At 53.9% G+C, this 27,313-nt stretch overlaps 2 protein-coding genes across 3 annotated transcripts; one reads left to right on the top strand and one right to left on the bottom strand.

The window, feature by feature from the left end:
- Positions 1-1,262: 1,262 nt before the first annotated feature.
- ALG1 (ALG1 chitobiosyldiphosphodolichol beta-mannosyltransferase) lies at positions 1,263-16,237 on the top strand. 2 transcript variants are annotated; one of them, XM_010353873.2, is made up of 13 exons: positions 1,263-1,505; positions 2,392-2,469; positions 2,595-2,698; positions 4,491-4,639; positions 6,212-6,301; positions 6,686-6,796; positions 7,533-7,654; positions 7,840-7,878; positions 8,525-8,584; positions 9,730-9,840; positions 11,396-11,510; positions 12,523-12,598; positions 13,616-16,237. In XM_010353873.2, the coding sequence occupies exons 1-13, from the start codon at positions 1,298-1,300 to the stop codon at positions 13,745-13,747; spliced, it is 1,395 nt and encodes a 464-aa protein (XP_010352175.2). In that variant the 5' UTR covers positions 1,263-1,297; the 3' UTR covers positions 13,748-16,237. The 2 variants fall into 2 exon arrangements, with proteins under 2 accessions (XP_010352175.2, XP_030780527.1); XM_030924667.1 differs by lacking the exon at positions 12,523-12,598 and having other exon boundaries at positions 13,616-13,724.
- Positions 13,584-26,411, bottom strand: EEF2KMT (eukaryotic elongation factor 2 lysine methyltransferase). Its single transcript, XM_010353874.2, has 8 exons — positions 26,254-26,411; positions 24,068-24,130; positions 22,128-22,208; positions 20,430-20,531; positions 19,229-19,362; positions 18,881-19,146; positions 17,904-18,053; positions 13,584-14,593 (listed from the first exon to the last, which is right to left on the bottom strand). The coding sequence occupies exons 1-8, from the start codon at positions 26,347-26,349 to the stop codon at positions 14,493-14,495; spliced, it is 993 nt and encodes a 330-aa protein (XP_010352176.2). The 5' UTR covers positions 26,350-26,411; the 3' UTR covers positions 13,584-14,492.
- Positions 26,412-27,313: the final 902 nt, after the last annotated feature.

Here is a 27,313-nt window from a genome sequence, read left to right as displayed (position 1 = left end):
GGGTGTGGTGGCACGCAACTGTGATCCCAGCTACTTGGGAGGCTGAGGCAAGAGAATCACTTGAACCTGGGAGGCAGAGGTTGCAGTGAGCCGAGACTGCACCCCTGCACTCCAGCCTGGGCGACAGAGTGAGACTCCATCTCAAAACAAACAAACAAACTAACAAACGAAAAAGGAGACACTGGGAAACCTTGGGTGGGAGGCTGCGGGAGGTGTGGACAGACCGCACTCCATTCATCACTCATCCGCTGATGAGCCTTTGGGTGGTTTCCACGATTTGATTCTTGTGGACAGTGCTGATACTTGTTTACAAGTTTTTGTTTGGAAACTTGTTTTTCATTCTCCTGGGTGTATACCTGAGAATGCCATTGCTGGGTTATGTGGTAATTCTATGTTGAACCTAATGAGGGACCACCAACTGTTTTCTACAGTGGCTGGGCCATTTACATTCCCAATGGCCGAAGATGAGGGTTCCTCATGTACTGTCCCATGAAATTTTATTTTACTTATTTATTTTTTTGAGACAGGGTCTCGCTTTGTCACTTAGGCTGGAGTGCAGTGGTGTGATCATAGTTTACCACAGCCTCGACCTCCCTGGGCTCAGGTGATCCTCCCAGCTCAGTCTCCCGAGTAGCACACGCCACCACCATTTTGTTTGGTATTCTTTGTAGAGATGGGGTTTCACTATGGTGCCCAGGCTGGTCTTGAACTCCTGGGCTCAAGTGATCCTTCTGCCTCAGCTTCCCAAAGTGCTGGGATTACAGGCGTAAGCCACTGCTTTCAGCGCATTCATGAAATGTTAATACTGCAGATATACTGCAGGCTTGTGTATTGTATCAATATCTGTGCTTTATACATAAAAAGGGTAAGGATGTTTTGCTCCCCAAGAACCATTTCTACCCCCTTGGGAGCACCGCTGGGAACCCAGGTTCCAGGGGAAGCTTGTCATTGTCATTACTTCTGCTAATCCTTGACAACCCCTCAAGCGGGTGCCAACCATCCTGAACAAAAACTGAGGCTTCAAGGGAGATTGAGTGACTTATCCGTATGTCCCAATACAGTAACAGCTTTACTTTAGTCGAGGAAATACACTGTTGTGTAGGGAATCTGGTGTATGTGCGTGTGTACTACTACAACTAATAAATCTTGGCCCCAGGGGCTCCTGGGGGGTTCCCTGGCCCCGTCTTGGGGAACCGCGTCCCCATCTCGCCCTCTCTCGGCCCACTTCGGAGGCTCGGTCTGCGGCTGCGCACAGTGCGCGGAAGCGCGGTCACGTGACTGTTGCGGGCCCGCCAAGATGGCGGCGTCCTGGTTGGTCTTGCTGGCGCTGTGTCTGCTGTTGCCCCTGCTGCTGCTGGGAGGATGGAAGCGCTGGCGGCGGAGGCGAGCGGCCCGGCATGTAGTAGCCGTGGTGCTGGGCGACGTGGGCCGCAGCCCCCGTATGCAGTACCACGCACTGTCTTTGGCCATGCACGGCTTCTCGGTGACCCTCCTGGGGTTCTGCAGTGAGTGGCCAAGGGTCTGGGAGGGAAGATGCTCTCTCATCCTTTGATCCTTGGTTCTAACCGCCCTGGGGAGTTGAGGCGGAAGTGCTCCTTTTGTCGCCGCCTTTGGGCAGATCTCCGAGATTGGAGGAGCGGGTTCTGCCCAGCCTTTCCTGGGTGGATCAGTAGGTATAGCCGGCGTTAATCTTGCCACGTGTCAGAACTGTGTTAAGTGAATCCATTGCGTGGTCTCACGTAATTCTCCTAGTAAGTGGAACCCAGGTGCATGGGACTCCAGGGCTAGTGCTGGTAGCTACGTCTGTGTGCAGCTACCCTTGTCAAGCTATGTCTGAGTTGACAGGATATCTCATTCCTCATCTCTCAACGCAGCGCTCTGCAGACAAATGTTTCATTTGTTCTTCATGTCCATCTTTTACCCACAGTGTGCAGGGCAGCGGTGTCTGCTCCTTCATTATTCTCCACGTTGGTATCTTGAGAGGGTAGCTCAACCCCATCTCAGGGAGAAGTGGGAACAGCACTAGTTGCCGTTAATCCCTGTTTAGAGTCTGCTAGGGTGATGGGGTAGAGTGGGACTTCCTAGGGATGGCTCTGTGGTGGGAAAATTCCACTATCCAGAGAATCTAGATTCGTTTAATTGAGCACGTACTGTTTGCCAGGCATCGTGTTAAGTGAACGTAGGTAAGATTCAGGCCCTCTCTCTGTGGGCTATCTAGAGGAATCTGAACAAGAATTGGCCGCTTTCTCTGTTCTGGCTAGTGAGGAACAGAGAGGGGTTTTGAAATATTTTACTTTCCAAAACAGTCTTCGTGATTCAGCCCGAGTTGGGAGATTATCTGACTTTAGATTGCTGCTGCTGGTACATTAAAGGGATCATTCTCATTTTCAGACTCCAAACCCCATGATGAGCTCCTGCAGAACAACAGAATTCAGATTGTGGGGTTGACAGAACTTCAGAGTCTTGCAGGTAAGGATGCAGTCAACTCCAGAATCCTCTGAATCCATGGGCTGGGGGCAGGGGGTGTTTGTTTGAAAAGCCTTGCAGATTGCCAGACGCTCCTTTGGTAGTCACAGGTGTTTTCTGACTTGCAGTTGGGCCCCGAGTTTTCCAGTACGGAGTCAAAGTTGTATTTCAGGCTATGTACTTGCTGTGGAAGTTGATGTGGAGGGAGCCAGGTGACTATATCTTTCTCCAGGTGTGTATCAGCCTCTGCCTCCCTCTGTGAGAACCATGTTAACAGTTTATTTTCCAGCACAAATTAGTAATATATTGCATATTCATATGTGTGTGTGTTGTGTGTATAAAAGTTTAAAGATGTGAGTCTTTAAACATGCACAAATTGGTAATAAATTGCATATTCATATGTGTGTGTGTGTTGTGTGTATAGGCGTTTAAAGACATGAGTAGGAGCCTATGGTATGTGTCTATTTATGGCACCTATCCATGCTGTGTCATTACAGATAGTCTTACATTGTACTGACTGTGTATCTAAGTGTTTTCCATGTATTAACTCATTTAGTCCTCACAGTAACCCTAAGAAGTATTATATTTAGGTAATATAAGAACCTGTTTCTTAAGGTTGTTCTCATTTAGGTGAGAAAACCTAGACCCAGAAAGACTCTGTAAGTAGGCCATCGCCATACAGCTAGGAAGTGGTGGAATCAGGGGATTTGAACGTAGGTAGTCAGTCTGGTTCTGTAGTATATATATATACACACATATATGTATACACAGACACATACACACACACACACATATATTTTTTTGAGACAGAGTTTCACTCTTGTCGCCCAGGCTGGAGTGCAGTGGCGTGATCTCGGCTTACTGCAACCTCCGCCTCCTGGGTTCAAGCTATTCTCCTGCCTCAGCCTCCTGAGTAGCTGGGATTACAGGTGTCCACCACCACGCCCAGCTAATTTTTGTATTTTTAGTAGAGATGGAGTGTCGCCATGTTGGCCAGGCTGGTCTTGAACTCCTGACCCCAGGTGGTCCACCTGCCTCAGCCTCCCAGAGTGCTGGAATTACAGGCATGAACCACTGCGCCCCACACCTTCCTCTTTTAATAGGCAGCCTTGAATTCCAATATGTGATGTACCATACTACATGTATTTAGTCTCATGTTAATGGATACTCAGATTTTTCCTGATTTTGTTTTTACTTTTACAAATAGTGCAGCTCCAAGCACAGTGAGCATATGCCTTTTGCATAAGTCCAGTTTCTTTCTTAGGATAAATTCCTAGTAATGGAATTGTGTAGTCAAAGTTGATGCATTTTAAAGATGTGTATGTTACTGGATAGCTTTAGAGTAAGGTTGGGCCAGTTTGACCACTGCTGAGTTGGAGGTGCTTCTTCTCCCCCATGCTTACCGTCACCAGCTGTTGTTAGACTTTTTTAGAATTTGCATTCTGACAGGTGAAAAATGCCATCTCTTTGTTCTGTTTTTTGCCTCCTTGATTATTGATGATCTTGGACTTTTCATGTTGGTTCTGTTTGTTTGGCTTTATTTGTTTGTTTGTTTTAGAGACAGAGTCTAGCTCTGTTGCCCAGGCTGGAGTGCCATGGCATAATCATAGCTTAACTGTAGCCTCATCCTCCTGGGCTCAAGTGATCCTACCTCCTCAGCCTCCTGAGTAGTTGGGGCTACAGGCGTGTCCCACCACACCTGGCTAATTTTTAAATTTTTTGTAGAGATGGGGTCTCACTGTGTTTCCTAGGCCGGTCTTGAACTCCTGGGCTCAAATGATCCTCATGCCCTGGCCTCCCAAAGTGTTGGGATTACAGGCATCAACCACTGCACCTGGCCCATTCTGTTTCTTTTATGAGTTTTTACACCTATTTTGGTGGTGGAGAGGGTCTTTCTTCTGCTTATTATCAAGAGCTCTGTGAAGGAAATAGACTCATCACCATGTGTGTTGTGACTATTTTTACTTGGTTTATTGCCGAGCATAGTTTGGGTTTCCTCCTCTTCAAGTCTCTATCTTCCCTAGAACCCCCCAGGTCTGCCTAGCATTGCTGTCTGCTGGTTCGTGGGCTGCCTTTGTGGAAGCAAGCTCGTCATTGACTGGCACAACTATGGCTACTCCATCATGGGTCTGGTGCATGGCCCCAACCACCCCCTCGTTCTGCTGGCCAAGTGGTGAGAGTCTGGGAAGAGGGTAAAATACCGTGCCCCAAACCACTCAAGGATGAGTGAGAAGAAGGGCCATGGTGGGCCTCTGGAAGCTGGTTCCCTGTGTGCTCTGCAGGAGGCGGGGTGAGGCTGGTGAATCAGGCCAAATGCTGGTTCCAAGTGATAGGAACAGCCCTCAGCAAAGGACCACATTTTTTGGCCCATGAAATGGAAGTGTCTGGGGAAATGGTTGGTTTCGAGCTCAGCAGTGTCACTGGGACCCAGCTCCTGTCTGTCTCCACACGCCCTTCTGGTGGTGGTTCCCGGCGCTCTCCTAGCTCTCGTCCCCACCTAGGCTCTGTGGGGAGGGCAGCCCTCTCTGATTGGCTCATGTTGGTTACCTGCCTTCCTCTGATCTGCCTATTGAGGCCAGGGGGCAAGTGCTCCAGCAGAAGAGCTGGGTCTCAGGAGCATCCATATCCCATGGACAGAGGGTGTGTGAGGACAGATTCCCAAACTGAAATCCAGGGCTGCTGTTGGGAGCTGGAGAAGTGGGCCATAGTTGCTGTAGCTGATGAGACAGGGAGGGAAGAAGGACCAGTGGTAGCAGTGGGACGTGGACCTGGGAAGGTCGTCTGCTGTACTCTGAGCCTGACTATAACATGTCTGTTACACTCTGCACAGCCAGCCTTCATGTGCACATCCAGCCTCTGTGTGCACGTCCAGCCTCTGTGTGTACTTCCAGCCTTGGGCCACTGGCTGGCTGTGACCTTTGCCCTGATGAGTTTGTTCACTGCCAGTGGTGACAGCAGCAGCAAACAGCTCAATTGAGCAAACTGAGCAAAATGCTTAATGGTGAGCACCTGCTGCATGCCAGTCCTCCGGCCAAGACCTTTTTGTATTTTACCTCGTTCAATCTCCATGCACCTCAGGAGGGTGTACCTTTTACAAGTTAGGAAACTGAGGCTCAGAACAATTACCCTCTTGCCACACAGCTAAGTGTGAGGACCAAAATGTCGTCCCAGGCAACCCCATTTCCGAGCTTTCTCTGCATCTTGAGAGAGGAACAGGCCATGATACCCTGGCGGCGATATCGCTCATGCCCTGTTCCGGCTCTCCCCTGTGATCAGGGCTCAGTCTCCATTAGGAGAGAACGTGTACAGCATTCACTGAATCCCTTTTCCCCACGTTGAGAGCAAGCCGTGGCCTTACAGCCTTTGCAGTGGTAGCACAGGGTGGCTGAGATCTGCTAGTGAGGCCTTTTATAGCAAGAGAGAGGATGTCCACCTTGGCAGTGATACACAGTGTCCTTTTATTGATTTTTTTAATTTGTATGTATTTATTTGAGGCAGAGTCTCACTCTGCTGCCCAGGTTGGAGCGCAGTTTCCTTTCAAAGTGATTGCATTTAAGCCAACAAATGACACAACATAAAGAAAGGTGTGTACAGCATAAAGAAAGAGCACTGGCAAAGGTGGGGCTCAGGGAGTATGGACTTTCCCAGCTCTGCGGCCTTTTCTCTGCTGAGGGATGTCGAGTCACGTGGTGGTGGTAGCGGAGGCCTGTCTAGGGCTCTGCTGACTGCTAATCCGTCTTTTCAGGTATGAGAGGTTCTTTGGGCGCCTGTCCCACCTGAACCTATGTGTTACCAATGCCATGCGGGAAGACCTGGCGGAGAACTGGCGCATCAGGTACCAAGGCCTGGGACTACGGCGGCCTGGGACTACCGTGGCCTGTGAGAGGCACAGGGCCCCTGATTGGCTGCAATGAGAGCTGCCTTGCCTGCTGTGGCCGTGCTGGCGAGGCAGTTTGAAATACTGAGGGCCTGGGAGGTGGTCCCTGGTTTGGGGAAGCCGGGGGAGGAAGGGGCAGAGTTTCTTTCCCATCCAGCCAGGGGGTCCAGGCAGTTTTGGTCCTAGGACATCTCTGTGCATTCCCAAGTAATTGGAAGGCTTCTTGTCATCGTCTGAGACTTGGATTCCCCAAGCATCCTTCTTTTCCTAGAGCCTCTGAGTCCTCTATTCCTGAGGCCTTTCTTCAGCCCTCCCAATAGCCCTGCCATGATTTCATTGCAGGGCTGTGACTGTCTACGACAAGCCGGCATCTTTCTTTAAAGAGACACCTCTGGATATGCAGCACCGGCTCTTCATGAAGCTGGGCGGCATGCACTCTCCGTTCAGGGCCCGGTAGGTCTCCCATCCTCAGCTGCCTTCTCTCCTGCTTGCTACTGCCCTGGCCTCTCCCCTTCTCACTGAAGACCTGGGAACCCACTCATCCAGGGGTTGGCAAACTAAGGCCACAGGCCAGTCTCCTGCTTTTGTAAATCAAGTTTCACTGGGACACAACACACTCATTCCCTTCTGAGTTGTCTGCTGCCGCCTTTGAACTACAGCAGCAGAACTGTGTTTTGCAACAGAGAACCTGTGGCCCACAAAGCCTGAAGTATTTACTCTCTGGCCCTTTAAGAAATGTTTGTGGACCCCAGTGCTGTCTTACTCTCCTGCTGGTGGGTTCCCAGGCCTGTGGCAGGATCTGTGGACCTGTGTGTCCCTTGGGGTGTCTCATGGGGCTGAGGAGGGAATCTTTGTGCAGGTCCACACACCCTGAGGTGTGCCCTCGGTAAGCTGGGGTGGTGTGGGAGGGCACCCTAGCACCCTCATCTTGAGTCCAGGGGATAAGACAGTAAGTCCCGTGGAGGAAAGGAATGAGTTAGTCTTGTTTGCTGTTGTAACCTTAGCACCCAGCATCAATATTAGAGAAAGCAAGCCCAGGCCTCGGATGGCAGGGGTGGCCTGGTACAGCTGATGCGGCCGGGCACCCCAACCTTTCGGAGCCTGCAGGCCTCACCACAGCAGGAGATGCCCATCCTGGGTCCTGGGCCTGCTCTGTGGCCTCTCACAGGCTTTTTTTCTGCTTCTTCAGCTTAGAACCTGAGGACCCAGCCACGGAACGGTCGGCCTTCACGGAGCGGTACGCTGGGAGCGGGCTGGTGACGCGTCTCCGTGAGCGGCCAGCCCTGCTGGTCAGCAGCACAAGCTGGACAGGTCTGCACGACCCCTGGGGCACTTGGGGTTGGTGTGACGGGCACCTGGCCAACCTGTGTTCTCCTCACCCCTGCCAGTCCTGCATGCCCCCATCCCACCACGGTCTCAGTGAGAAGGGGAGGGCATGTGAGCTGGAAGAGGGGTGTCTAGAAACAGGCCCCTGACATTCAGTTCTCTTCTTGTAGAGGATGAAGACTTCTCCATCCTGCTGGCAGCTTTAGAAAGTAGGTGTGTGGCTGCGGTGAGGAGCTCTGGCTTTGTTGGGGGCCCCTGGGCTGTGAGCTGCTTGCCTTGCCTGCAGCACGTTCCTGTCCCTGTCCACTGGGTGGGGCAGCCTGGGGACAGCAGGGGTGCTGGAGGTGGGCTGCTATGAATCCCCATTGGGTCACTGAGTGACCAGGCTCTCAGGCTGAAATGCCCCCTCCAGGAGAGTGTCTCACAGAGCCTGGTGGCCTCCCCGCCGGAGCAGTGCCCTTTCTCTGCCTGACCAGGTGACTCTGGCTATTGTTTATTTAAAAATTTTTTTCTGAATGGGCGTGGTGGCTCACACCTGTAATCCTAGAACTCTGGGAGGCCGAGGCAGGCAGATCACCCGAGGTCAGGCGTTCGAGACCAACCTGGCCAACATGGCGAAACCCTGTCTCTACTGAAAATACAAAAATTAGCCAGGTATGGTGGCGGGCGCCTGTAATCCCAGCTACTCGGGAGGCTGAGGCAGGAGAATTACTTGAACTCGGGAGGCAGAGGTTGCAGTGAGCTGGGATCGTGCTACTGCATTCCCGCCTAGGTGACAGAGCGAGACTCTGTCAGAAAAAAAAAAAAAATTCTATCACAAATTCCATGTAGACTTGTTTCTTTTTTTAAACACAGAGTTTGAACAACTGATTCTTGATGGACACAACCTTCCTTCTCTCGTCTGTGTGATAACAGGTACCGCCTGGGGCCCTGGGTGTCTGTTTGGCTGGGGGATGGCGGAGGGGGAGGGGCATGCAGCCTTTATCCTGTGCTTCCCATGATCTTGTCTCCGTAATCCTCGCTGCAGCTCTCTGCCATAGGGTCTTATACCGCTTGGCATGGGGGAAACTGAGGCTCAGAGGGTTTCATCGCCAGGCAGGGAGCCCAGATTTGAATCTGCAGATGCCAGGCTTTTACTCTCAGTAGTTTTCAAGCATCTCTTTGTTGTCGTTGTTACATCACTGGTGTCTTTTTTTTTTTTTTTTTTTGAGACAGAGTCTCTGTCGCCCAGGCTGGAGTGCAGTGGCGCAATCTCGGCTCACTGCAACCTCCGCCTCCCGTGTTCCAGCAATTCTCCTGCCTCAGCCTCCCGAGTAGCTGGGATTACAGGCGCCCTCCACCACACCCGGCTAATTTTTGTATTTTTAGTAGAGACGAGGTTTCACCAAGTTGGCCAGGCTGGCCTCGGACTCCTGACCTCAGGTGATCCACCCGCCTTGGCCTCCCAAAGTGCTGGAATTACAGGCACGAACCAGTGCCCGGCCTCGTCACTGGTGCCTTAACCAAGCCTCTTTTAATTTTTCAAACGGAAGAGCCCCTGTCCCACAGTTACTGCTTCTGAGCACTTTCGAGGTGATTCAGTGAAGAAGGAGAAAAGCAGAAGCGGTGTGGGAAGAGGCAGGGTCCGGGCCAGCTACTGGTCCTGCTCTCCTCCCTCCTCTGACCTCTAGGCTCCCAGGAGTAGCTTGGAACCCACGCTATGAGCTCTGGGGGCTGTGGCAGGGCAGGGAGAGTCCTCGTGTCCCCTGTGCACAACACAGACAAAAGGCTGGGTCCATCTAGTGGGCGGTCAGGTGCCAGGCCAGTGCTTACCCCGCTGTGTTTGCAGCCCGAGGCAGCTGGCTGCAGGTGCAGGGCTGTGCCTCGGGTCAGGGTGCACACCCCTGCAGGGCTTGGGGCGCCTGGGTTGCTTCTGGAACGACCCGGATGGGGCCTGGCTGGAGCTGCCGAGGGGTGGGGCTTCTGGAAAAGGGATCCCTCCTAGGGGGGAGTCTTGGGCCTGGGGCCATGTGACAGGGACAGAGATGGGTCCATGGCAGTGTCTGCTCTTCTCTGTGAAGGCAAAGGGCCTCTGAGGGAGTATTACAGCCGCCTCATCCAGCAGAAGTGTTTCCAGCACGTCCAGGTCTGCACACCCTGGCTGGAGGCTGAGGACTACCCCCTCCTTCTAGGTGAGAGGCTGGCAGGAGGCTCAGGGAGGACGCGGGGCCTTCAGTGGGGGAAACAGGTGGGTGGAATGGAATTTTTCTGAAAAGGTGGCTCTGGAGGCCACTTGGGGACAAAAGGGACAGGGCCTGGCCTGCTGCCGACACCTCTGGCTGAACTCCCAGGAGGAGGCTGCTTCCTGGTGTGCCAGCCCCTCCCTGCTAGGTGACCCCAGAGGCTGTTTACTAAGGGGTTTGAGGAGGCCACGTCCTTTCAGCCTGCCACGCCCTCCATTCAGTCCTCTTCCTTCCCGCAGGAGGGCTGGGCCTGGGGTTGGGGCCACTGTTGCCCAGGTGTGGGAGGGCAGTGGCTTTGGGAGGTACAGGGACGACGTGTCAAACAGCGTCGCCTCTGCCAGTGAGATGGTTCTCCCTCGCCTCCGTCTCTTTCCCGTTGATTTCTCCAAGTGGGGAGTCGGCTTGGTCTTGGTGTGTCTCTAGAGCCGCATCTGCCAGCCTTGAGTGAGCGAGTGAGCTGAGCAGTTGGAGGCTGAGGGCCTTTTCCTGGCAGGACTCTCTAGCTAGTCTCTTTTTTAGACAGATTCGCTCCGTCGCCTATGCTGGAGTGCACGATCTCAGTTCATGCAACCTCCGCCTCCTGGGTTCAAGCGATTCTCCCAACTCAGCCTCCTGAGTAGATTATAGGATTACAGGAGCCTGCCACAACACCTGGCTTATTTTTGTATTTTTAGTCGAGACAGGGTTTCACCATGTTGGCCACACTGGTCTCGAACTCCTGACCTCAAGTGATCCTCCTGCCTTGGCCTCCCTAAGTGCTGGGATTCCAGGCGTGACCCATCACGCCTGGCCCTGGCTCGTCTTTAGAAATGTTAAGCTATTTTGCTTTATTTTCACGGTGACAGCTGGTTTGTGGTGGGTGTGCTGTGGTTTATTATTATTATTATTATTATTATTATTATTTTGAGACGGAGTTTCACTGTCATAGCCCAGGCTGGAGTGCAATGGTGCGATCTTGGCTCATCTCTACCTCCGCCTTCCCGGGTTCAAGTGATTCTCCTGCCTCAGCCTCCCGAGTAGCTGGGATTACAGGCACCTGCCACGACGCTCGGCTAATTTTGTGTTTTTTTTAGTAGAGATGGGGTTTCACCATGTTGGCCAGGCTGGTCTTGTACTCCTGACCTCAGGTGATCTGCCCGCCTTGGCCTCCCAAAATGCTGGGATTACAGGTGGGAGGTGAACCTGGGAGGTGGAGGTTGCAGTGAGCCGAGATAGGGCCACTGCACTCCAGCCTGGGTGACAGAGTGAGACTGTCTCAAAACAAAACAAAACAACAACAAAAAAACCAAATTGTGGTTACGTAGAAAAAGTGTCAACTTCCATTTTCAGATGTCCCAGCCGGGCCGTGTGGCTGCTTGGCCAGCTTAAGCCACTTGTGTTTGGGGCTGTCGGGGGCCTTTTCCGTTTTTCACTCCCCTTGGGGGGTGCTGCCTCACTGTGCTGGGAGGATCTGTGTTCCCAGGGCAGAGGCCAGCGCTCTGACCGCACCCCTCTTGCCTAGCAGGGTCGGCAGACCTGGGTGTCTGTCTGCACACGTCCTCCAGTGGCCTGGACCTGCCCATGAAGGTGGTGGACATGTTCGGGTGCTGTTTGCCTGTGTGTGCCGTGAACTTCAAGTGGTAGGAGCAGAACCTGAATCTTTCTGGGGATAGCTTCGCAGATCCACCGCTGAGGGGGACGCAGTGCAGAGCGAGCTGCCCACAGTGAGGCCCTGCCCCTCGGTCAGTCCAGCACACACTGGAGGCCACTAGGAGGAGCCCTGAGGTTACTGTGGCTGGGCTTGAGCCTCCCTGAAGTCAGTGGCTTCCATTTAGAGCTCGTGTTACATTTAGGTTGATGCAAAAGTAATCACGGTTTTTGCCACTAAAAATGGCAATTACTTTTGCACCAACCTAATATGAAAAAAAAGCATCTTAAATACTAGAACTCCATTTGGGGCTTTTGCTCCTAGAGTAGAGTAGAATTGGCAGGAATTGCCTGCAGGCTTACATGGTTTTCTTTGTTCCTTTCTCTTCCGCCATGTCCCTTTTGGCCAAGCTCATGGTGGGTTTGAATCAGCTAAATGAGTGTCATGCTCTGGCCTCACTCCACCAGCACAGACGGGTGTTTGGAAGGGCGGCATTAGAAGAGATTCTAGAAGTAGTAGCCCCGGCGTAAGCTGAGTCCTTGGCCCCTGCTCAGGAGCCGGCCTCTCGGTGGGATTCAGGGATATGCGCCCCTCGTGTAAGCTGAGCTCAGGGAAATGTGGGGATCATAGCTGGTGCCCTAGAAAAGTCATCTTTTACGTGCTGAGCCAGTCCCCAGGGGGTTGCCTTTACTTGTTCCATGGCCATGGAGTTAAGAAAAGCAGGCAAAAATAATTCTTCAGTCCGTGAAGAGCATCCAGCACAGAAGGTACAAACCCTCCTTACGGCTCCCTCCTTAAATCGGTTTGGCCATTTTGATGTGCAACCCTCCCAGGTCTTTTTACCCTTCGGATGCCAAATCTCAGAACTAGCTCCTGGAAGCCACAACGCCAGCCTGGCCTGAGCATGGGGTGGGGTGGTAGCCTGGGTGGTAGCCTAGGTGGGCACCCCAGGGGTCTGGTGTCTCCTCCAGGCAGCTCTGAGGCTCCCTTGGTTCTCCCTGCAGTTTACATGAGCTGGTGAAACATGAAGAAAACGGCCTAGTCTTTGAGGACTCAGAGGAACTGGCAGCTCAGCTGCAGGTAGCCACGTCTGCCACCACGACAGGGCGGGGAGGGTTCTGGAGACTGGCACCGAGCCCCGCTCCCTGATTCCTGCCACCCACAGCCAGGGTGGGACCATGTGGGGTCTGGCGGAAAAGCTAGGGAGGGAGCAGCGGTCACAGAGGCCGGCCTACTCTGCTATCCCGTTTCGGTACGTCCCGGCTGGGGAAAGTTAGGACATACCCCCACCTGCCCTCTGGATTTATGGAGCTGACACTCCACAAATGATGCTGGAGCCGGTGGGCCGGGCTGCAGTTCAGGAAGTGATCAGGATCAGGTAGGCGGGTAAAGGGAGCTTCTAGGACCAGCCTTGAAAGATGAGTGGAGTTCTGCAAAGGTTACTTGTTTCTTGTTGCAAAAAGTAACACATCATTCTTGCCAACAGAATGATTGGCAGGATTTTCAGTAAAGGTCTAGGTCGGAAGTCATTTAGACTGGGTCTCCCAGTCTCTGTCAGAACCATGGGACTCTGCTGTGGTGTGAAAGTAGCCACAGATCATCTGTAGATGAAGGGGTGTGGCTTTGTTCCAATAAAACTTGACTTACAAACAGGCTGGTGCTGTGGTGTGAAAGTAGCCACAGATCATCTGTAGATGAAGGGGTGTGGCTTTGTTCCAATAAAACTTGACTTACAAACAGGCTGTGGGCTGGATTCAGACAGTTTAGCAAGGCTGAAAAGAACACCGACACCCCCTTGTTACGCACAGATGCGTGGGACTGTGTTGGCCAGAGACCGAGAGGAGGGTGCTCCAGGGGAAGGCACAGCATGTAGAGGCCAGGAGGTGCTCCAGGGCACCAAGTGTGGGAAAGTGGGATATGTAGGGAAGTTTCCAGAAAGCGTGATGTCAAGTGGGAGGCAAAGCGCTGCTGGGGCGTGAAGGCTCTCGAGTCCAAGTGAGGGAGTTAGGGACTTGGGAAGGGGTGTTGCTGGGTCAGGGACCTGGGATGGGGTGGGGACAGGCAATGAGGTAAGCTCTGCTCTTTATTTTTTCCCAGACGCTTTTCTCAAACTTTCCCGATCCTGCGGGCAAGCTAAACCAGTTCCGGAAGAACCTGCGGGAGTCGGAGCAGCTCCGATGGGATGAGAGCTGGGTGCAGACTGTGCTCCCTTTGGTTATGGACACATGACTCCTGGGCCAGAGGCTAAAACCCCAGGACCCCTGCTGCCCTCCCTACAGCTTCTTGGAAGTCTCAGGGCAAACCCTTTCAAGCAGCGCCTCCCAGTGGCCAGTAGCTGAAATGACGGCAGTGGTGCCGCCTGGGGAATGAATTGGTTGGGACCCCGGAAGCTGTGGTTGGCCCTGATTTCTTCTTTGGAGGCTCAGAAACATTTCCTCTCTTCTGTTCTTCACGCCCCATGCCCCTGCTAGCATATTACTGTCCTGTGACTTCCCCATGACCTCTGCAGGACTCCTTAGCCTGTGTCCTTACTCCAGGTGTCGCCTTTCTGCCGTGTTCCTAACGTTTTGATTCCTGTCTTGAAAAACAGCACCTGCTGCATCGTAAGCCCAGGTATGTGGCAGCTGCAGCGGGCTTGGCTTTGTGAGGAACCGAGTGTGTCCACGTTGGGGGAACAGCATATTTGATACACACGTTTTTATTTGCGCAAAGAAAATGCTATTTTTGGAGCCAGAATTTTCATGTCTGATTTATGGTGATTTTCTTAAGAACTAGAACTGCTGGCAGAAAGGGGGCACCCCCACGCTTAGACGGCCAATGTCTTATTAGAGGGCAGTTTCTGGTTCCTGGTTTGGAATTTAACATTCTTCAAACATTCTAGTCCAATGAAAGTTTTATCCGCTTTCCCATATAAAAATTCTTCCCACGATAATGACTTGATTCTCACAGTCATGTTGGAAGGCGTGTGTGAGGCCTACAGTGTGAGGTTCAGAATTGCCATTTCCAAGTGCTCTTCGTAGGGAAACAGTTTCTGGTCATGACGAGGTTCGGCTTCCCATTTGATCCCAGCCCGGCCTGGAAACAGAGCACATGTGTTTCAGGATGGCGGTGTTTGGGGACATTAGCTTATTGTGTGGGGCTGCTAGGACAGGCCTGGCAGGGCGGGGGGGTGTCCAAGTCAGTTTACTTGGTTCACAAGTTCCCAGGCCCATCCAGGTACCTAGAATTGGCCTCCAGGATGGGACCAGAAATCTGGTTTTGCATAGAAGTGGCTAGCAGCAGGCACCGTGCCGCTCTCCACGCTCTGCCCGTGTCTGCTCCAGCACTTGGCACAGTGAGACAGAAGCAGAGATCTGAATCCACATCTACCTGGCTGCTCAGTCAATCCACTCTTCACAAAGCTTACAAAGCAGCCGGGCACAGTGGCTCACGCCTGTAATCTCAACACTTTGGGAGGCTGAGGCAGGTGGATCACTTGAGGTCAGGAGTTCGAGACCAGCCTGGCCAACATGGTGAAACCCCATCTACAAAAATACAAAAATCAGCCAGGTACGATGGCGGGTGCCTGCAATCCCAGTTACTCAGGAGGCTGAGGCGGGAGAATCACTTGAACCCAGGAGGCGGAGGTTGCAGTGAGCCGAGATTGTGCCACTGCTCTCCAACCTGAGTGACAGAGCGAGCCTCCATCTCAAGAAAACAAAAAAACAAACAAACAACCCCAAACACAAAACCACACACACACACACAAAACGCTTAGAAGGGGCTGGTGTTCTGATAAGCACAGATGCCTGAAGAGCCGTTAGCCAGAGTGATACGATCTTGTTCTGTCACCCAGGCCGGAGTGCAGTGGCACGGTCATCGCTCACCACAGCCTCGACTCCTGGGCTCTAGCAATCCTCCCACCTCCCAAGTAGCTGGGATGACAGGTGCGTGCTGCCATGCCAGTAGTTTTTTTAGTTTGTAGAGATGGGGTCCTGAACGCATGGCCACAAGTGATGCTCCTGCCTCAGCCTCTTTTATTTTTTTGAGACGGAGTTTTACTCTGTTCCCCAGGCTGGAGTGCAGTGGCGCAATCTCAGCTCACTGCAACCTCCGCCTCCCAGGTTCAAGTGATTCTCCTGCCTCAGCCTCCTGAGTAGCTGGGATTATAGGCGTGCGCCACCATGCCTGGCTAATTTTTGTGTTTTTAGTAGAGATGGGGTTTCACTGTGTTGGGCAGGCTGGTCTTGAACTCTTGACCTCAGGTGATCCGCCCACCTCAGCCTCCCAAAGCCTCAGCCTCTTACAGTGTTGGGATTACAGGCGTGAGACGCTGTGACCCGGGATGATTTTCATTTACAGTTTTTTGTTACGAGTGGAAAATGTGTATTTATAAAAATAAAGTAGTACAGACATGAACGTGTAGAAGTCTCTATCATCCTGCCATCCAAGGATGTTAACGTGTAGATCAGGGATGTCCAATCTTTTGGCCTCCCTGGGCCACACTGGAAGACGAAGAATTGCCTTGGGCCACACGTGAAATACACTAACGCTAGCAATAGCTAATGAACTAAAAGAAAAAAAAAAATCACAAAAAAACCTCATACTGTTTTAAGAAAGATTACAGATTTGTTTTGGGCTGCAGGTTGGACAAGCCTGCTATATATATATTCTAGGTTTTCCCCTATAGGCCTACTAATGTGAAAATGATTATTATGATAAATGTTTTGTCGAGATGAAGTCTTGCTATGTTGCTCAAGGTGGCCACAAACTCCTGGGCTTAAGCCATCCTCCTGCCTCAGCCTCCTGAGTAGTTGGGAATATAGGTACTCACAACCATGTGTGGGTGATCATTATTATTTTTTTAAACAAATATGGGGCTGGGCGCAGTGGCTCATGCCTGTAATCCTAACACTTTGGGAGGCTGAGGTGGCAGATCACTTGAGGTCAAGAGTTCGAGACCAGCCTGGCCAACATGGCAAAACCTCGACTCTACAAAAAAATACAAAAATTAGCTGGGCGTGGTAGCACGCGCCTGTAGTCCCAGCTGCTTAGGAGGCTGAGATGGGAGGATAGCTTGTACCTGGGAGGTGGGAGGTTCCAGTGGGCCGAGATGGCACCACTGCACTCTAGCCTGGGCAATACAAAGCCAGACTCTGTCTCAAAAAAAAAAAAAAGGTGAGTGGGGGCTTATACTATATGTGCTGTTTGGCACTGCTTTTTTCACTATATTGCAGGTATTTTTTCACGTAAGTATCTGAAGAAAGACTTCCTTTTTTTTGCTTTTTTGAGACAGGGTGTTGCTCTGTTGCCCAGGCTGGAGTGCAGTGGTGAGATCACGGCTCACTGCAGCCTCCACCTCCCGGGCTCAAGCCACCCTCTCACCTCAGCCTCCCGAGTAGCTGGGACCACAGGCGTGTGCAACCATGCCCGGCTAGTTTTGGTATGTTTTGTGGAGATGGGGTCCCACTATGTTGCCCAGGTTGGTCTTGAACTCCTGGGGTCCAGGTAGTCCTCCTGCCTTAGCCTCCTAAAGTGCTGGGATGACAGGCCTGAGCCCTGTGCCTGGCCAGCCTCCTGTGCGAGGTTGTGCGGGACTCTCATGGAACCCAGTGTGCCTTCGTGTGCTGGCTTGTTTGTTGGCTCTGTAGTTAACAGGCTGCCCCATGTGGACAGGCATTGGGTCGTCTGTGTCTCTGTGTGCAGGCAGAGGCTGCTGCGGGTGCATCTGTGCACACGGTTGCCAGGAGGGGCTCTGCTCAGAGGGAGCTGGGGCAAAGGCTGGTGGCACTGGGGGTCATGGGTGTAGTGTGGAGGTGCGAGAGCCAGGCGGCTGGGCTGCAGTCTGCGGGAGCTCGGGGGTCGCTTGGCCTCCGTGTGCCCTAGTGTCTTTGTTAGAGAGATGGGACAATGACAGCACACCCTCACAGGTGCTGGGGGCTGCTCCACTGTGGGGCCAGTTCCCCTTCTCTATAGTCACCCTGCTCGTCCTCCACTGACTGGGTGCTCAGGACAGTGGCGTGGTGGATCTGCCTGTATAGCCTGTGCTCCAGTGTCCTGCAGGCCACAGCTGTGTCCAGCCCTGACCCCGACTGCCTCTCCCGCCACCTCCATTTTATAGATGAGGAAACCGAGGCCCAAAGGCTTAGGGAACGCTGCTCCGAAGCACACAGTAGGGCTGCTGGGCTCAGACCCTCCCTCCCTGTGCTGAGCTGCCCTCCTCCTGCCCCAAGCGCCTCCATGCCCTGAGCCCACTCTGCTCGCCAGCCTCTGCCCAAGTTCCCCGCATGGCGTGGGGGTGTGGGGCATCCTAGCTTTTCCCTGGTGCCAAGTTCTTTCACTTCCACTGGAGTCTTGCAGGGACAGCGTGGGGACCCTGCAGGCCCATGAGGGCGTGGGGGCTCACCTAGTTCGGTGGTGAACAGCTGGCATGTCCCTGGGTTGCGGACGGTGAAGGCCACGTAGACCTCAGGAGCCCGCTGGTGCTCCCGGCAGGCAGCCAGCCTCCGCAGGACCCCGACCAGCGACATGATGGCTTCTGGACAATACAGCACATCTACAGTGAAAGCTTCAGGTTACTGAAAGGGACCAGCGGAAAGTTCCAGGTCACGCTGACCTCAGCAGCAGGGCGAGGCCAGAGAGGCAGCGGTCATATGAGACTATTAGATGCCATTTGACCATTTGTGCCATTAGATGGAAACGCAATTACTCGGGTGAAAAAGGAGAACCCTTAGTAGAGAAAGCTGCAAAAGACCAAAGCAAAAGAAAAAAGTCTCCAGACTCACTGGCGCTCCTTGGAAAAACAGCTCTGGTTCTCAGCCTGTCTAGAGGGCTTTGAATGACACAAAGCATGACCCTCGTGTGAACTCGTTGTTTCAGGCGTCTGCCGATTTGTTTGCTGGCTTGCAGCGGGGGGCCTGTGTCCCTGGCCACCGCTGGGCCTGTGGTTTTCAGGGCTGGGACCCAGGATCACAGGCAGAGCTCTGTTCGACCAGAGAGGGGACTGAGTGTGCCGGCAGGGGCGAGGGGTTTCCGATGGCCCAGCCAAACACCACCTTCTCTCAAGGGCCCTGTCCTTGTCCCAGAAGTGGCTGTTTTCCTCCTGTGGTCTCTGAAGGACACAGGGCATGGCTCTGGGACACAGCCATGTGGTGATGACTGTAACGGGAGTATGCCTGTCCCCAACAAGAGGGCTGTGGCTTCAAGGTCACCTTAAGAGGCACCCCTGTCCTTTGTTGTCACCCTGGAGGCCCAGAGTAACTCTTCTGGAAGCCCCATCATGTCCATGCCCGACAGCGTCCCTTGTTCCCTTCTCCCAGAGCTAAGAGCTGGGTGGAGCTGCAAGGACACCGCCTGCGCAGGGTGCCCGGGGCTGGGCATTACCTGCCGCGATGACAACATCTGGCTGGAAGGCAGAGAGCTGACAGACTGTCGCGACGTCCCAGTCCAGCTGGGCCACTGTCACCCTGGGACTGTCTAAGTTGGCAGTGATGTCTGCCTCTAACGAGAGGCCATTGAGAAGGACATTCCCTCGGAGCTGCTTGAGGACCCGGCTGTGACAATCGCTGAAGATGTATGCCCGGGGGTGGCACATCTTGCAGATGGCCAGACCTGTGAGGCCGGCGCCACTGCCAAGCTCTAGGACAGTCCTGGAAGAAGGAAAGCGGACCATGTCTGCGACTGCACCAGGGTAAGCCTGCCTCGGTGCCCCGCCCTGTGCCCCGAGGTCACCTGTCAGTGAAGGCTTCCGGGTTCTCAATGGCCCATTCTGCAAGGTAGAGGGCAGCGTCCCATGTGACCAGGCCCGTGGTGCCGTGGGAGATGATGGCTGTGCTCTCGGAGAGCGTGACCGAGCCTCCCGAGGGCTGCGCCGAGAGAGGGCGAGAGAATCAGTCTAGCGATCAGAGGACAAGGGGCTTAGAAGACAAGTAGCCATCCACCCCATGACTGAATAAACCATGACAGGACCAATCACCACTCAGCAATGAGAAGCAGCTAATTGTTGACATGCCAACAGCTTGCACAGGCCTCAAGGGTATCACGTGGCGTGAAAGATGCTCATCTCAGGCCACACAGGATTCCATTCATCGAACATTCCTGAGACGATGGAATTCTGGTGATGGAGCACAGGTCAGTGGTGGCCAGGGAGGGGCCAGGTATGGCTATGAAGGGGCGGCTGCCTTGTGATGATTCAGTGTGCTATGTTTTTCCTTTGTGGTTTTCTGTATCTATGTTTTATCTTATTTTTTTTTGAGATGGATTCTCGATCTGTCACCCAGGCTGCAGTCAGTGGCACGATCTTGGCTCACTGCAAACTCTGCCTGCTGGGTTCAAGCAATTCTCCTGCCTCAGCTTCCCAAGTAGCTGGGATTACAGGCACCTGCTACCATGCCCTGCTAATTTTTGTATTTTTAGTAGAGATGGAGTTTCACCATGTTGACCAGGGTGGTCTCAAAACTCCTGACCTCAGGTGATCTGCCCGCCTCAGCCTCCCAAAGTGCTGGGATTACAGGCATGAGCCACCGCGCCGGCCTAATTTTTCTATTTTTAGTAGAGACAGGGTTTCACCATTTTGGGCAGGCTGGTCTCGAACTCCTGACGTCAGGTGATCCACCCGCCTTGGCCTCCCAAAGTGCTGGGATTACAGGCATGAGCCACCGTGCCCGGCCCTGTCAAGTATTCTTTGAGGACTGGGCATCAGGTCCTTGTGAAGCAGGTAGTGTGTGTTACCTACTGGACAAATGCCCAACAACCCCATGCTGTTGTTGAAGTGCTTGATTTACAGACAGGGAAACTGAGGAAAGGAGGTTAACAGACCTCATGTCTAAGACTGCAGAATGGGTGAGTCAGGATTTGAACCCACACCCGTGTTTTCATTTTGTGCAGAAAGGGTATCTGGGCTGTGAGGGGGAGGCGGGTACCCTTCTCATACCAGCAAATAGCTCCGGTGGCCCTGGGTGGACTCCTTGGCCATCAGGGTCTCCGCCAGCGCCTCGTACAGCTCGTCCAAAGGCTCCGTGTGGACAGCCTCGTGCTGGGGGCAGACAGAGGGAGAGCTTGTTTGCTTTCGTTCTAATCTGTAAAAATGGCCAGATGATTTTCACCAAGTTTGGAGGGGAGATTTGGGACGGAATGGTGTAATACTGGCCAGGTGGCATATAAAATATTCACTTTGCTGGGTGTGGTGGTGTGTGCCGATAGTCCCAGCTACTCTAGAGGCTGACATGGGAGGACTGCTTGAGCCCAGGAGTTTGAGGACAGCTTGAGCAACAGAGACCTTGTCTCTAAAAAAAAATAATTCACTAGGTAGGGAAACCTGGATGGAAGGGCCTTCAGCAAGAGGTGTTGAGAGGGTAGGGTTAGGGTAGTGTAGGGCAGGAGACAAGGATTCTGTGAGAGCTGTCGTGTGACCATGACAGAGCTCTGTGTTTGGATCAAACACAGAGAGGAGGAATACCAAAGGTGCTGTTAAGTGCGCCCAGGCAGAGGTGGGAGGGCGGCCCATGCTGCAGGCTGTGGCTGTCAGCAGGCGGCTTCTCCACGGCTGGCCCCAGCCTAGGATTCACAGGGCAGCAGCAGGGTACACTGGGTGACTGCTGCCCTCTGCTGGTGGCACAGGGCAGACCTGCTGGTGACCACAGATGTACCCTTGGGAAGGATTAGGGAGAAAGCGGGTATTGGAGAAGCAGGGGATTGTTTATTTGCCAAAAGTGTGGCCCTTTTACTCAGCAGGTCTGCTACTGCCTACTGAGGAATGGCCTCTCTGACATCCTCCCTCATGTCAAACCCTGCATGTTCGGGCCCATCTTTAAAATCCATCCTAGGCCAGGCGCAGTGGCTCATGCCTGTAATCGCTGTACTTTGGGAGGCCGAGGTGGGCGGATCACTTGAGGTCAGGAGTTCGAGACCAGCCTAGTCAACACGGTTGAAGCTCTGTCTCTACTAAAAATACAAAAATTAGCCAGGCGTGGTGGCATGTGCCTGTAGTCCCAGCTTCTTGGGAGGCTAGGCACGAGAATTGCTTGAACCCAGGAGGCAGAGGTTTCAGTAAGCCAAGATTGTGCCTCGGTACTCCAGCCCTGGCAACACTGTGGGGCTCTGTCTCAAATAAATAAATAAATAAATACGTAAAAAATAAAATCCATCCTGTATCAGTCAGGAAAGAGCTGATTCCAGCAGGATCATTGCGGATAATTCACCAGGGGAACTAGTTCCAAAGGTATGACGAGCTAAGCCTTCCAACAGGGGCCCGTGGCGCAGCCCAGAGATGGACAAGAACAGGAAACTCCAAACCCTTCTGCGGGCAGGACAGAGGGTGTGGGCGAGGGTTCCAGTGCTGTGGGCTGGGCCAGCCTGGTAGGAATGAGAATCCATATGCTAGGAGCTGGGGCCCCAGAGAAGCAGCTGCTGCGGAGACGCCAGGAAGCAGAGTGAGGGAGAGACGCTGGTCTCCCCTTATTCCCACCCTGCACTGTCTCCCATGGGTCACACCCAGCTGCAGCCGGTTGCCTGGGAGGCGCCTGCCATGCTGGGGTCTGCAAAGCAGGCCTAGGGCCCAGGAAGGATGGGGACTCCAGCACGCAGGTGGCTATGCTGTCGGGCTACTGGGCGGACACTGCCAATAACTGACCTTTTTGATGAGTTCTGAGAGAAAGCACCGGACATACTTGACTGACGGCGGGTGCTTCACACACACAGGATGCTTCACAGTCTACAGCAAAGGACAGAACATTGGTTGCTGGGGAGACCCCGTCTTAAGTCTCCTATGAGCTTCAAGCCAACACAGCAGAGGGCAAACTCTGGGCTACCCAATCCCTCAGCAAAGATGTAAATGGACACACCGTTCTGGCCCCATGCATCTTAAGTTTGTCTTAAGATATAAGCCGTTTCCTAAAAATGCTCCTGCTGCAGTAGCACAGGCCATGGCCTGGTTCTAATACCCATTCTGAGCAGGAACACAGGGCATGTGGGCCCTAACCACCTCCCTCCCAGGGGAGCCAATGTGAACCAGGGTTTGCAGTAAGGACAATCGCCAACTGTCTGGCTCTATGAAAGAGGCGGGAAGGCCCACTCAGCACCTGCTCTCTTGGAGCGTGTGTCCCTGGGGACAGGATGGAGGGAGAGGGGACTCTCAGGGTGACACTCCACCTAAATCCAAGAGAAGCCAAGTGCAGGACGAGCAAGTTCCAGGCAGTGGGAATAGCCGGTGCAAGCTCCGAGGTGGCCATGGCCTGGCACTTGGGAAGGAGGGCAGAGGGACTGGTGCAGCAGGAGTGGGGATGGTAGGAAAACAGGAGCCTGCAGGGAGGGAGGAGATGGTCCAAAGTGCCTGCTGGCTGGGAGGGACGCAGATTCTGCCCAAGGGCAGCAAAGTACCCCACACAACACACAGGCCCTTCAGGCTGGTGCTGGTTTTTCATTTTTTTTTTTTTTTTTTTTTTGACACAGAGTCTTGCTCTGTTGCGCAGGCTGGAGTGCAGTGGCACGATCTTGGCTCACTGCAGCCTCTGCCTCCCGGGTTCAAGTGATTCTCCTGCCTCAGCTTCCCCAGTAGCTGGGACTATAGGCGTGCACCACCACACCCAGCTAATTTTTGTATTTTTAGTAGAGATAGGCTTTTGCCATGTTGGCCAGGGTGGTCTCGAACTCCTGACCTTAGGTGATCTGTCCACCTCAGCCTCCCAAAGTGCTGGGATTACAGGTGTGAGCCACTGTGCCCAGCCTTTTGCTGGGTTTTAAAGCAGCTCTCCCTGCATTTCATGCTTCACCACCTACGAGGGTGAGGTTCAGGGTGAAACTCAGAGCAGGGTGCCTGTATCGCTCTGAAAGTCTTCCCTGCTGTGGCTGTATCTTTTCCATGTGGCTGATCTTGGTTCACTTCTAGCACAGGAATTCTTAACCAGGGCTCCCAGGATGGGCTGGGCGGGTGGGGGTGGAGGATGTCTGCCTCCCCTGAGTTTGTACGGAAAACGTATTCTTCTGGTGAGCTTCTTTCTGGGAGGGAGTCTATTGCTTCGTCTTTTCAGAAGGGCTCATGGCCCTTCGAAGGTGAAGACCCAGGATGCAGGGTGATCTGCACTTGGCTCACAAGGCCAGGGTCAGGCTGTGGCTGGGCCAGGTGGTGATCCTGCCTCTCACCTGCATGCAGATGCACTTGAGTCCAAACCCCACCCTGGGTAAAGCAAGGGCCCATTTATGTCTAGAAGAGACAGGAGTGGGCAGGACAGGTCTCATGTATGCAAAAAAAGAAAGTCTCTGAGCATCTCCCAAATGCTAGAAGCTGTTTTGCACCTGTCATCTCTGTTTTTGCTGTGTATAGTTTAAAAAACATTCCCTAGATTCCCCCCTCTCATGCAGATTTTTGTATATTCTGATGTCTAAGTCTTAGAAAACGAAAGAGCTAGAGCTGTCGGAGGTGCTGACACCCACCTGCAGTGGTGACTCAATGGTTTTGTTCTTTGAACAGAGGTGTTTTTAAAGGGTACAAGCATACCTGTGGTTCTTCTATCAGGTCTTCCGGAGAGATTCAGGAGGCAGGGTCATGAGTCCCAGGGACTCTGGGATTCTTACCTTCTGCAAAATATCCCGCAGCAGCTCAGAATCTGATGAGTCTCTTAGCTTTGCTTCTAAGCTCTGTGTGGAGCGGAGAGAGAAATCTCAAGGGCGCATTCATAGGAACATTAAACACGCAATAGAATGTGTTGGCAAAGCGTTGTGTGATCTCTCCCTGGGGACGTGGAGCCAGTTGAAAGTGGAAGCCACAGTGGCTGAAAGCCTGACCTTCAGATGTCACAGGGTGCACATGGATGAGTCACAGGAAGAAGGCTAGAAGACTGACTCTTGGCCACATTAGTCCTAGCTACTTAGCTGCCACCTGGGTCATGGGCCACCTCCCTGGTTGCACGGGTCGGCCAGGAATTACCAGGGCAGCCATGGCACCAAGGTTCGATGGGCTTGCCACCTGAGTTAAAGTGGAAATGCAGAATGTGCCTATATCAGCCTGGATTATGTTGTCCTCTTAACAGCGGCCTCAAGCCCAGCAGTCAGCTTTGGCTCCCGAGTTAGGCAGACTGTCTTGGCTCATATGTGACACAGGGCAAGGTACTTCATTGCTTCAGAGCTCCTTCCATGCTGTAAAAGGCCCTACAAGACCTGGTCCTAATCCCTCTCTCTGGCCTGTTCTCCCTCACCCCTGGCCCACCCTGCTCACTCCACTCCAGCCACACTGGCTGCCTCGCTGTTGTTCCTCAACCACCGCTGGCTTGCAGGGCCTTTGCATATCCTGTTCCCCAAACCCTTCCCATGCCTGGCTGCTTCACCACTCAGGCCCCAGTTCAAATGCCACCTCTTTGGGGAAGGCTTCCCTGATGCCCTTTGGTGACTCTTCTCCCCAGTTGCTCCATTCACCATTTCCCTGTTTTATTGGCTTTAAAGCCACTTCTGGTCTTGTCTTGTTTATTCATTTATTTGTTTATTCTCTGGCTCTCCCATGCCAGCAGAGCCTCATCTGTCATGGGTACTGCTGATCCATGGTGCCTGGCTCACGGAAGGCATTTATTAGACATTTGGAGACTGAATAAAAACACTAGTTAACACCAGCATGCATTTCCCATGAGCTAGGCACTGCTCCACAGGCTTTTGTACTCAACCCTGAGAGGTAGTGTCATGATATCCCCCATTTTATTAATAAGAAAACAATAGCACAGAGAGATGCAGTCACTTGCCCAAGGTCACACAGGGCCAGGGATTCGGCTGGGATTCGAAGCAGGCAGGCTGTCTCCTGGGTCTGAACTCTCAACTACTGCACCGGAATCAAACAATCCCTCTGGTCAAATGTGAATGATAATAATAGTACCCACCTCGTGGGTGTTCAGGGTGAGCCCATTAGCATTCAGCATGGGCATGTGAACAATTATAGTCAATACTGAATGGAGACCTATGATGCTTTTATGAAGGTTTCTATTTTGGGTTAAAAATGCACAAATTTCTCCAGACCAGAAATGATCTCTGAGTGCTAAATATTTTATGTCAATGGAATAACGCAAATGATTAAGCACCAACCCATAAAATGGGGCAGACTCAGGGAGGAATAGATATCCAAACTGCCTCATCCCAGTGAGCTCACCACACATGAATTACAAATGGGGCCGGGTGCATGAAGCCCCTCTGCTGGCAGAAGGGAGGTTGCTGCCTGCCATGCGCCTGTGCTGTGGATGGCAGGTCCCCAGGGCGACGAGAGGCCACCTCCTCCCTTCTCTGTCTCTTCCATCACAGGCGTGAGAGCCTCAGCGCATGAGCCGATTCTGTGCACTGCTCGATGTACAGATGAGAACACTGAGCCACGAGGGACAGCCTGTGACCTGGTCACCGCGCTCGGGAGAACGTGGTTACCCGCGGTCCTGAGGGCGCTGACTTTTTAGAATGGGCGAGGGCAGCTGTGTCCCAGCGACCAGAACGATTACTGCCTTTAAAAAGTCGTGAAAACGATCGTGAACTGTACCCCACACCCAGCGCGCGTCGGCCCCCAGCAGACCGTGGAGCCGCCCCCAGCCTCCGCCGCTAGCCTGCGGGGCAGGAGGGGTGCGAGCGACTCTGGCCAGGCCCCGGGGACGGGGACCGGGACGCGCGGCCCTGACTGTCGGGAGCCCAGGCACTCACGTGGCGGGAGCGCCGGGGGCTTCAGCACGGAGACCCGTCCCGTCTGCCCCTGGACTCCCCCGCGCCCCGTGGGCCTCTCCGCGCTCCCCGCCGCCCACCTGCCAGGGGAAGGAACGCAGCGCGCGCGCCGCCAGGAAGCGGCGCTCGAAACTCTGCAGCAAGAGTTCGGTCCCCGCATCCTCCTCCGGCGCCATGACGTGGGCGGGGCCGCAGTGTCGCCGGGAGACCCGGCGGAAGCCGGGCCTGGACTGAAGAAGGGGCAGGCCCGAGGCAGTGCGTCGGGGCAGAGAGGGGGCGAGGCCCGGGGTAGGGCCAGGAGGAGCGTCGGTGGGGGCGGACCCCGGGGCGGGGCCAACATGAGCGTTATGAGGGCGGGGCCCGGATGAGTGCCAAGAGGGCGAGGCCTGGGGTAGGGCTAGGATAAGCGTCGCTGGGGCAGGTCCTGGGGCGGGGCCAGGATAGGGCGATCCTGGAAGCGGGGCTTCGGAAGCGTCCAGGTTGGTGGCGCCCTGGAGGCGGGGCCTTGCGTGGGGGCAGGATGAGTCCTGAAGGCGGGCATTAGGGCGGGGCTAAACGATGATTGGGTTCAGGAGGTGGGACTCGGAGCAGAGCCCAGTGGACAGGTCTTAGGGCGGGGCTAAGGCCAGACCAAGAGAAGGACTCCGGAGGCGGGGCCGGGACGGGGCGTTGACTCTGTCGTAGTACATCGCCAGGGCCCGGGTTCCGGGAGGCGGTGCCGAGTCCCGATTGTGGGCTGCGCTCAGGAGGCGGGCCCTGGGGCGTGGCCAGGCGCTGCTCGGGCCCTGGGAGGCGGAGCTTAGGGAGGGGCCGGTATGGGGAGGGAGCCAGGGCTTGGGAGGCGGGTCAGGGCCAGGCTCAGGCGCCAAGACGGAGCTGGGCTTGGGGCGAACCCGAGACGGAGCGAGGGGTTCAGGGTGTGGGCAGCGGGGAGGAGTTTGAGGACGGGGTCGGAATGTGGCTTAAGTTCGGGAGGCGTTACCTGGGGAGGGTTTGAGGCAGGCCCAGGAGCGGGGCCATGGTCGGCCGAGGCGGGGCCAGGGGCCGGCTCCAGGTTTCGGAGCTTCGGGCGGGGCCGAGTCTGGGGTTGGGGCCCAGGAGGCGGGGCCGGTTAGGGCGAGGGTCCCTGGGATCGTCAGG

Source organism: Rhinopithecus roxellana, chromosome 20 (assembly GCF_007565055.1).
Source record: "Rhinopithecus roxellana isolate Shanxi Qingling chromosome 20, ASM756505v1, whole genome shotgun sequence".
Classification (NCBI taxonomy): Eukaryota; Metazoa; Chordata; class Mammalia; order Primates; family Cercopithecidae; genus Rhinopithecus; species Rhinopithecus roxellana.
The sequence above is the reverse complement of the archived record's forward strand: the minus strand, read 5'-3'. Positions and strand labels throughout refer to the sequence as shown.

Excerpts from the sequence above, each read along its gene's own strand:
- EEF2KMT (XM_010353874.2), bottom strand. The coding sequence starts at position 26,349 with ATGGCGCCGGAGGAGGATGCGGGGACCGAACTCTTGCTGCAGAGTTTC. Across the intron at positions 24,131-26,253 it reads TGCGTTCCTTCCCCTGGCAG|AGCTTAGAAGCAAAGCTAAG; the intron begins GTGGGCGGCGGG and ends CGCTCCACACAG. Across the intron at positions 14,594-17,903 it reads GCTGTTCACCACCGAACTAG|GCCGGGCTGGGATCAAATGG; the intron begins GTGAGCCCCCAC and ends CTCTGTTTCCAG.
- ALG1 (XM_010353873.2), top strand. The coding sequence starts at position 1,298 with ATGGCGGCGTCCTGGTTGGTCTTGCTGGCGCTGTGTCTGCTGTTGCCC. Across the intron at positions 2,699-4,490 it reads GTGACTATATCTTTCTCCAG|AACCCCCCAGGTCTGCCTAG; the intron begins GTGTGTATCAGC and ends TATCTTCCCTAG. Across the intron at positions 9,841-11,395 it reads GGACTACCCCCTCCTTCTAG|GGTCGGCAGACCTGGGTGTC; the intron begins GTGAGAGGCTGG and ends CTTGCCTAGCAG.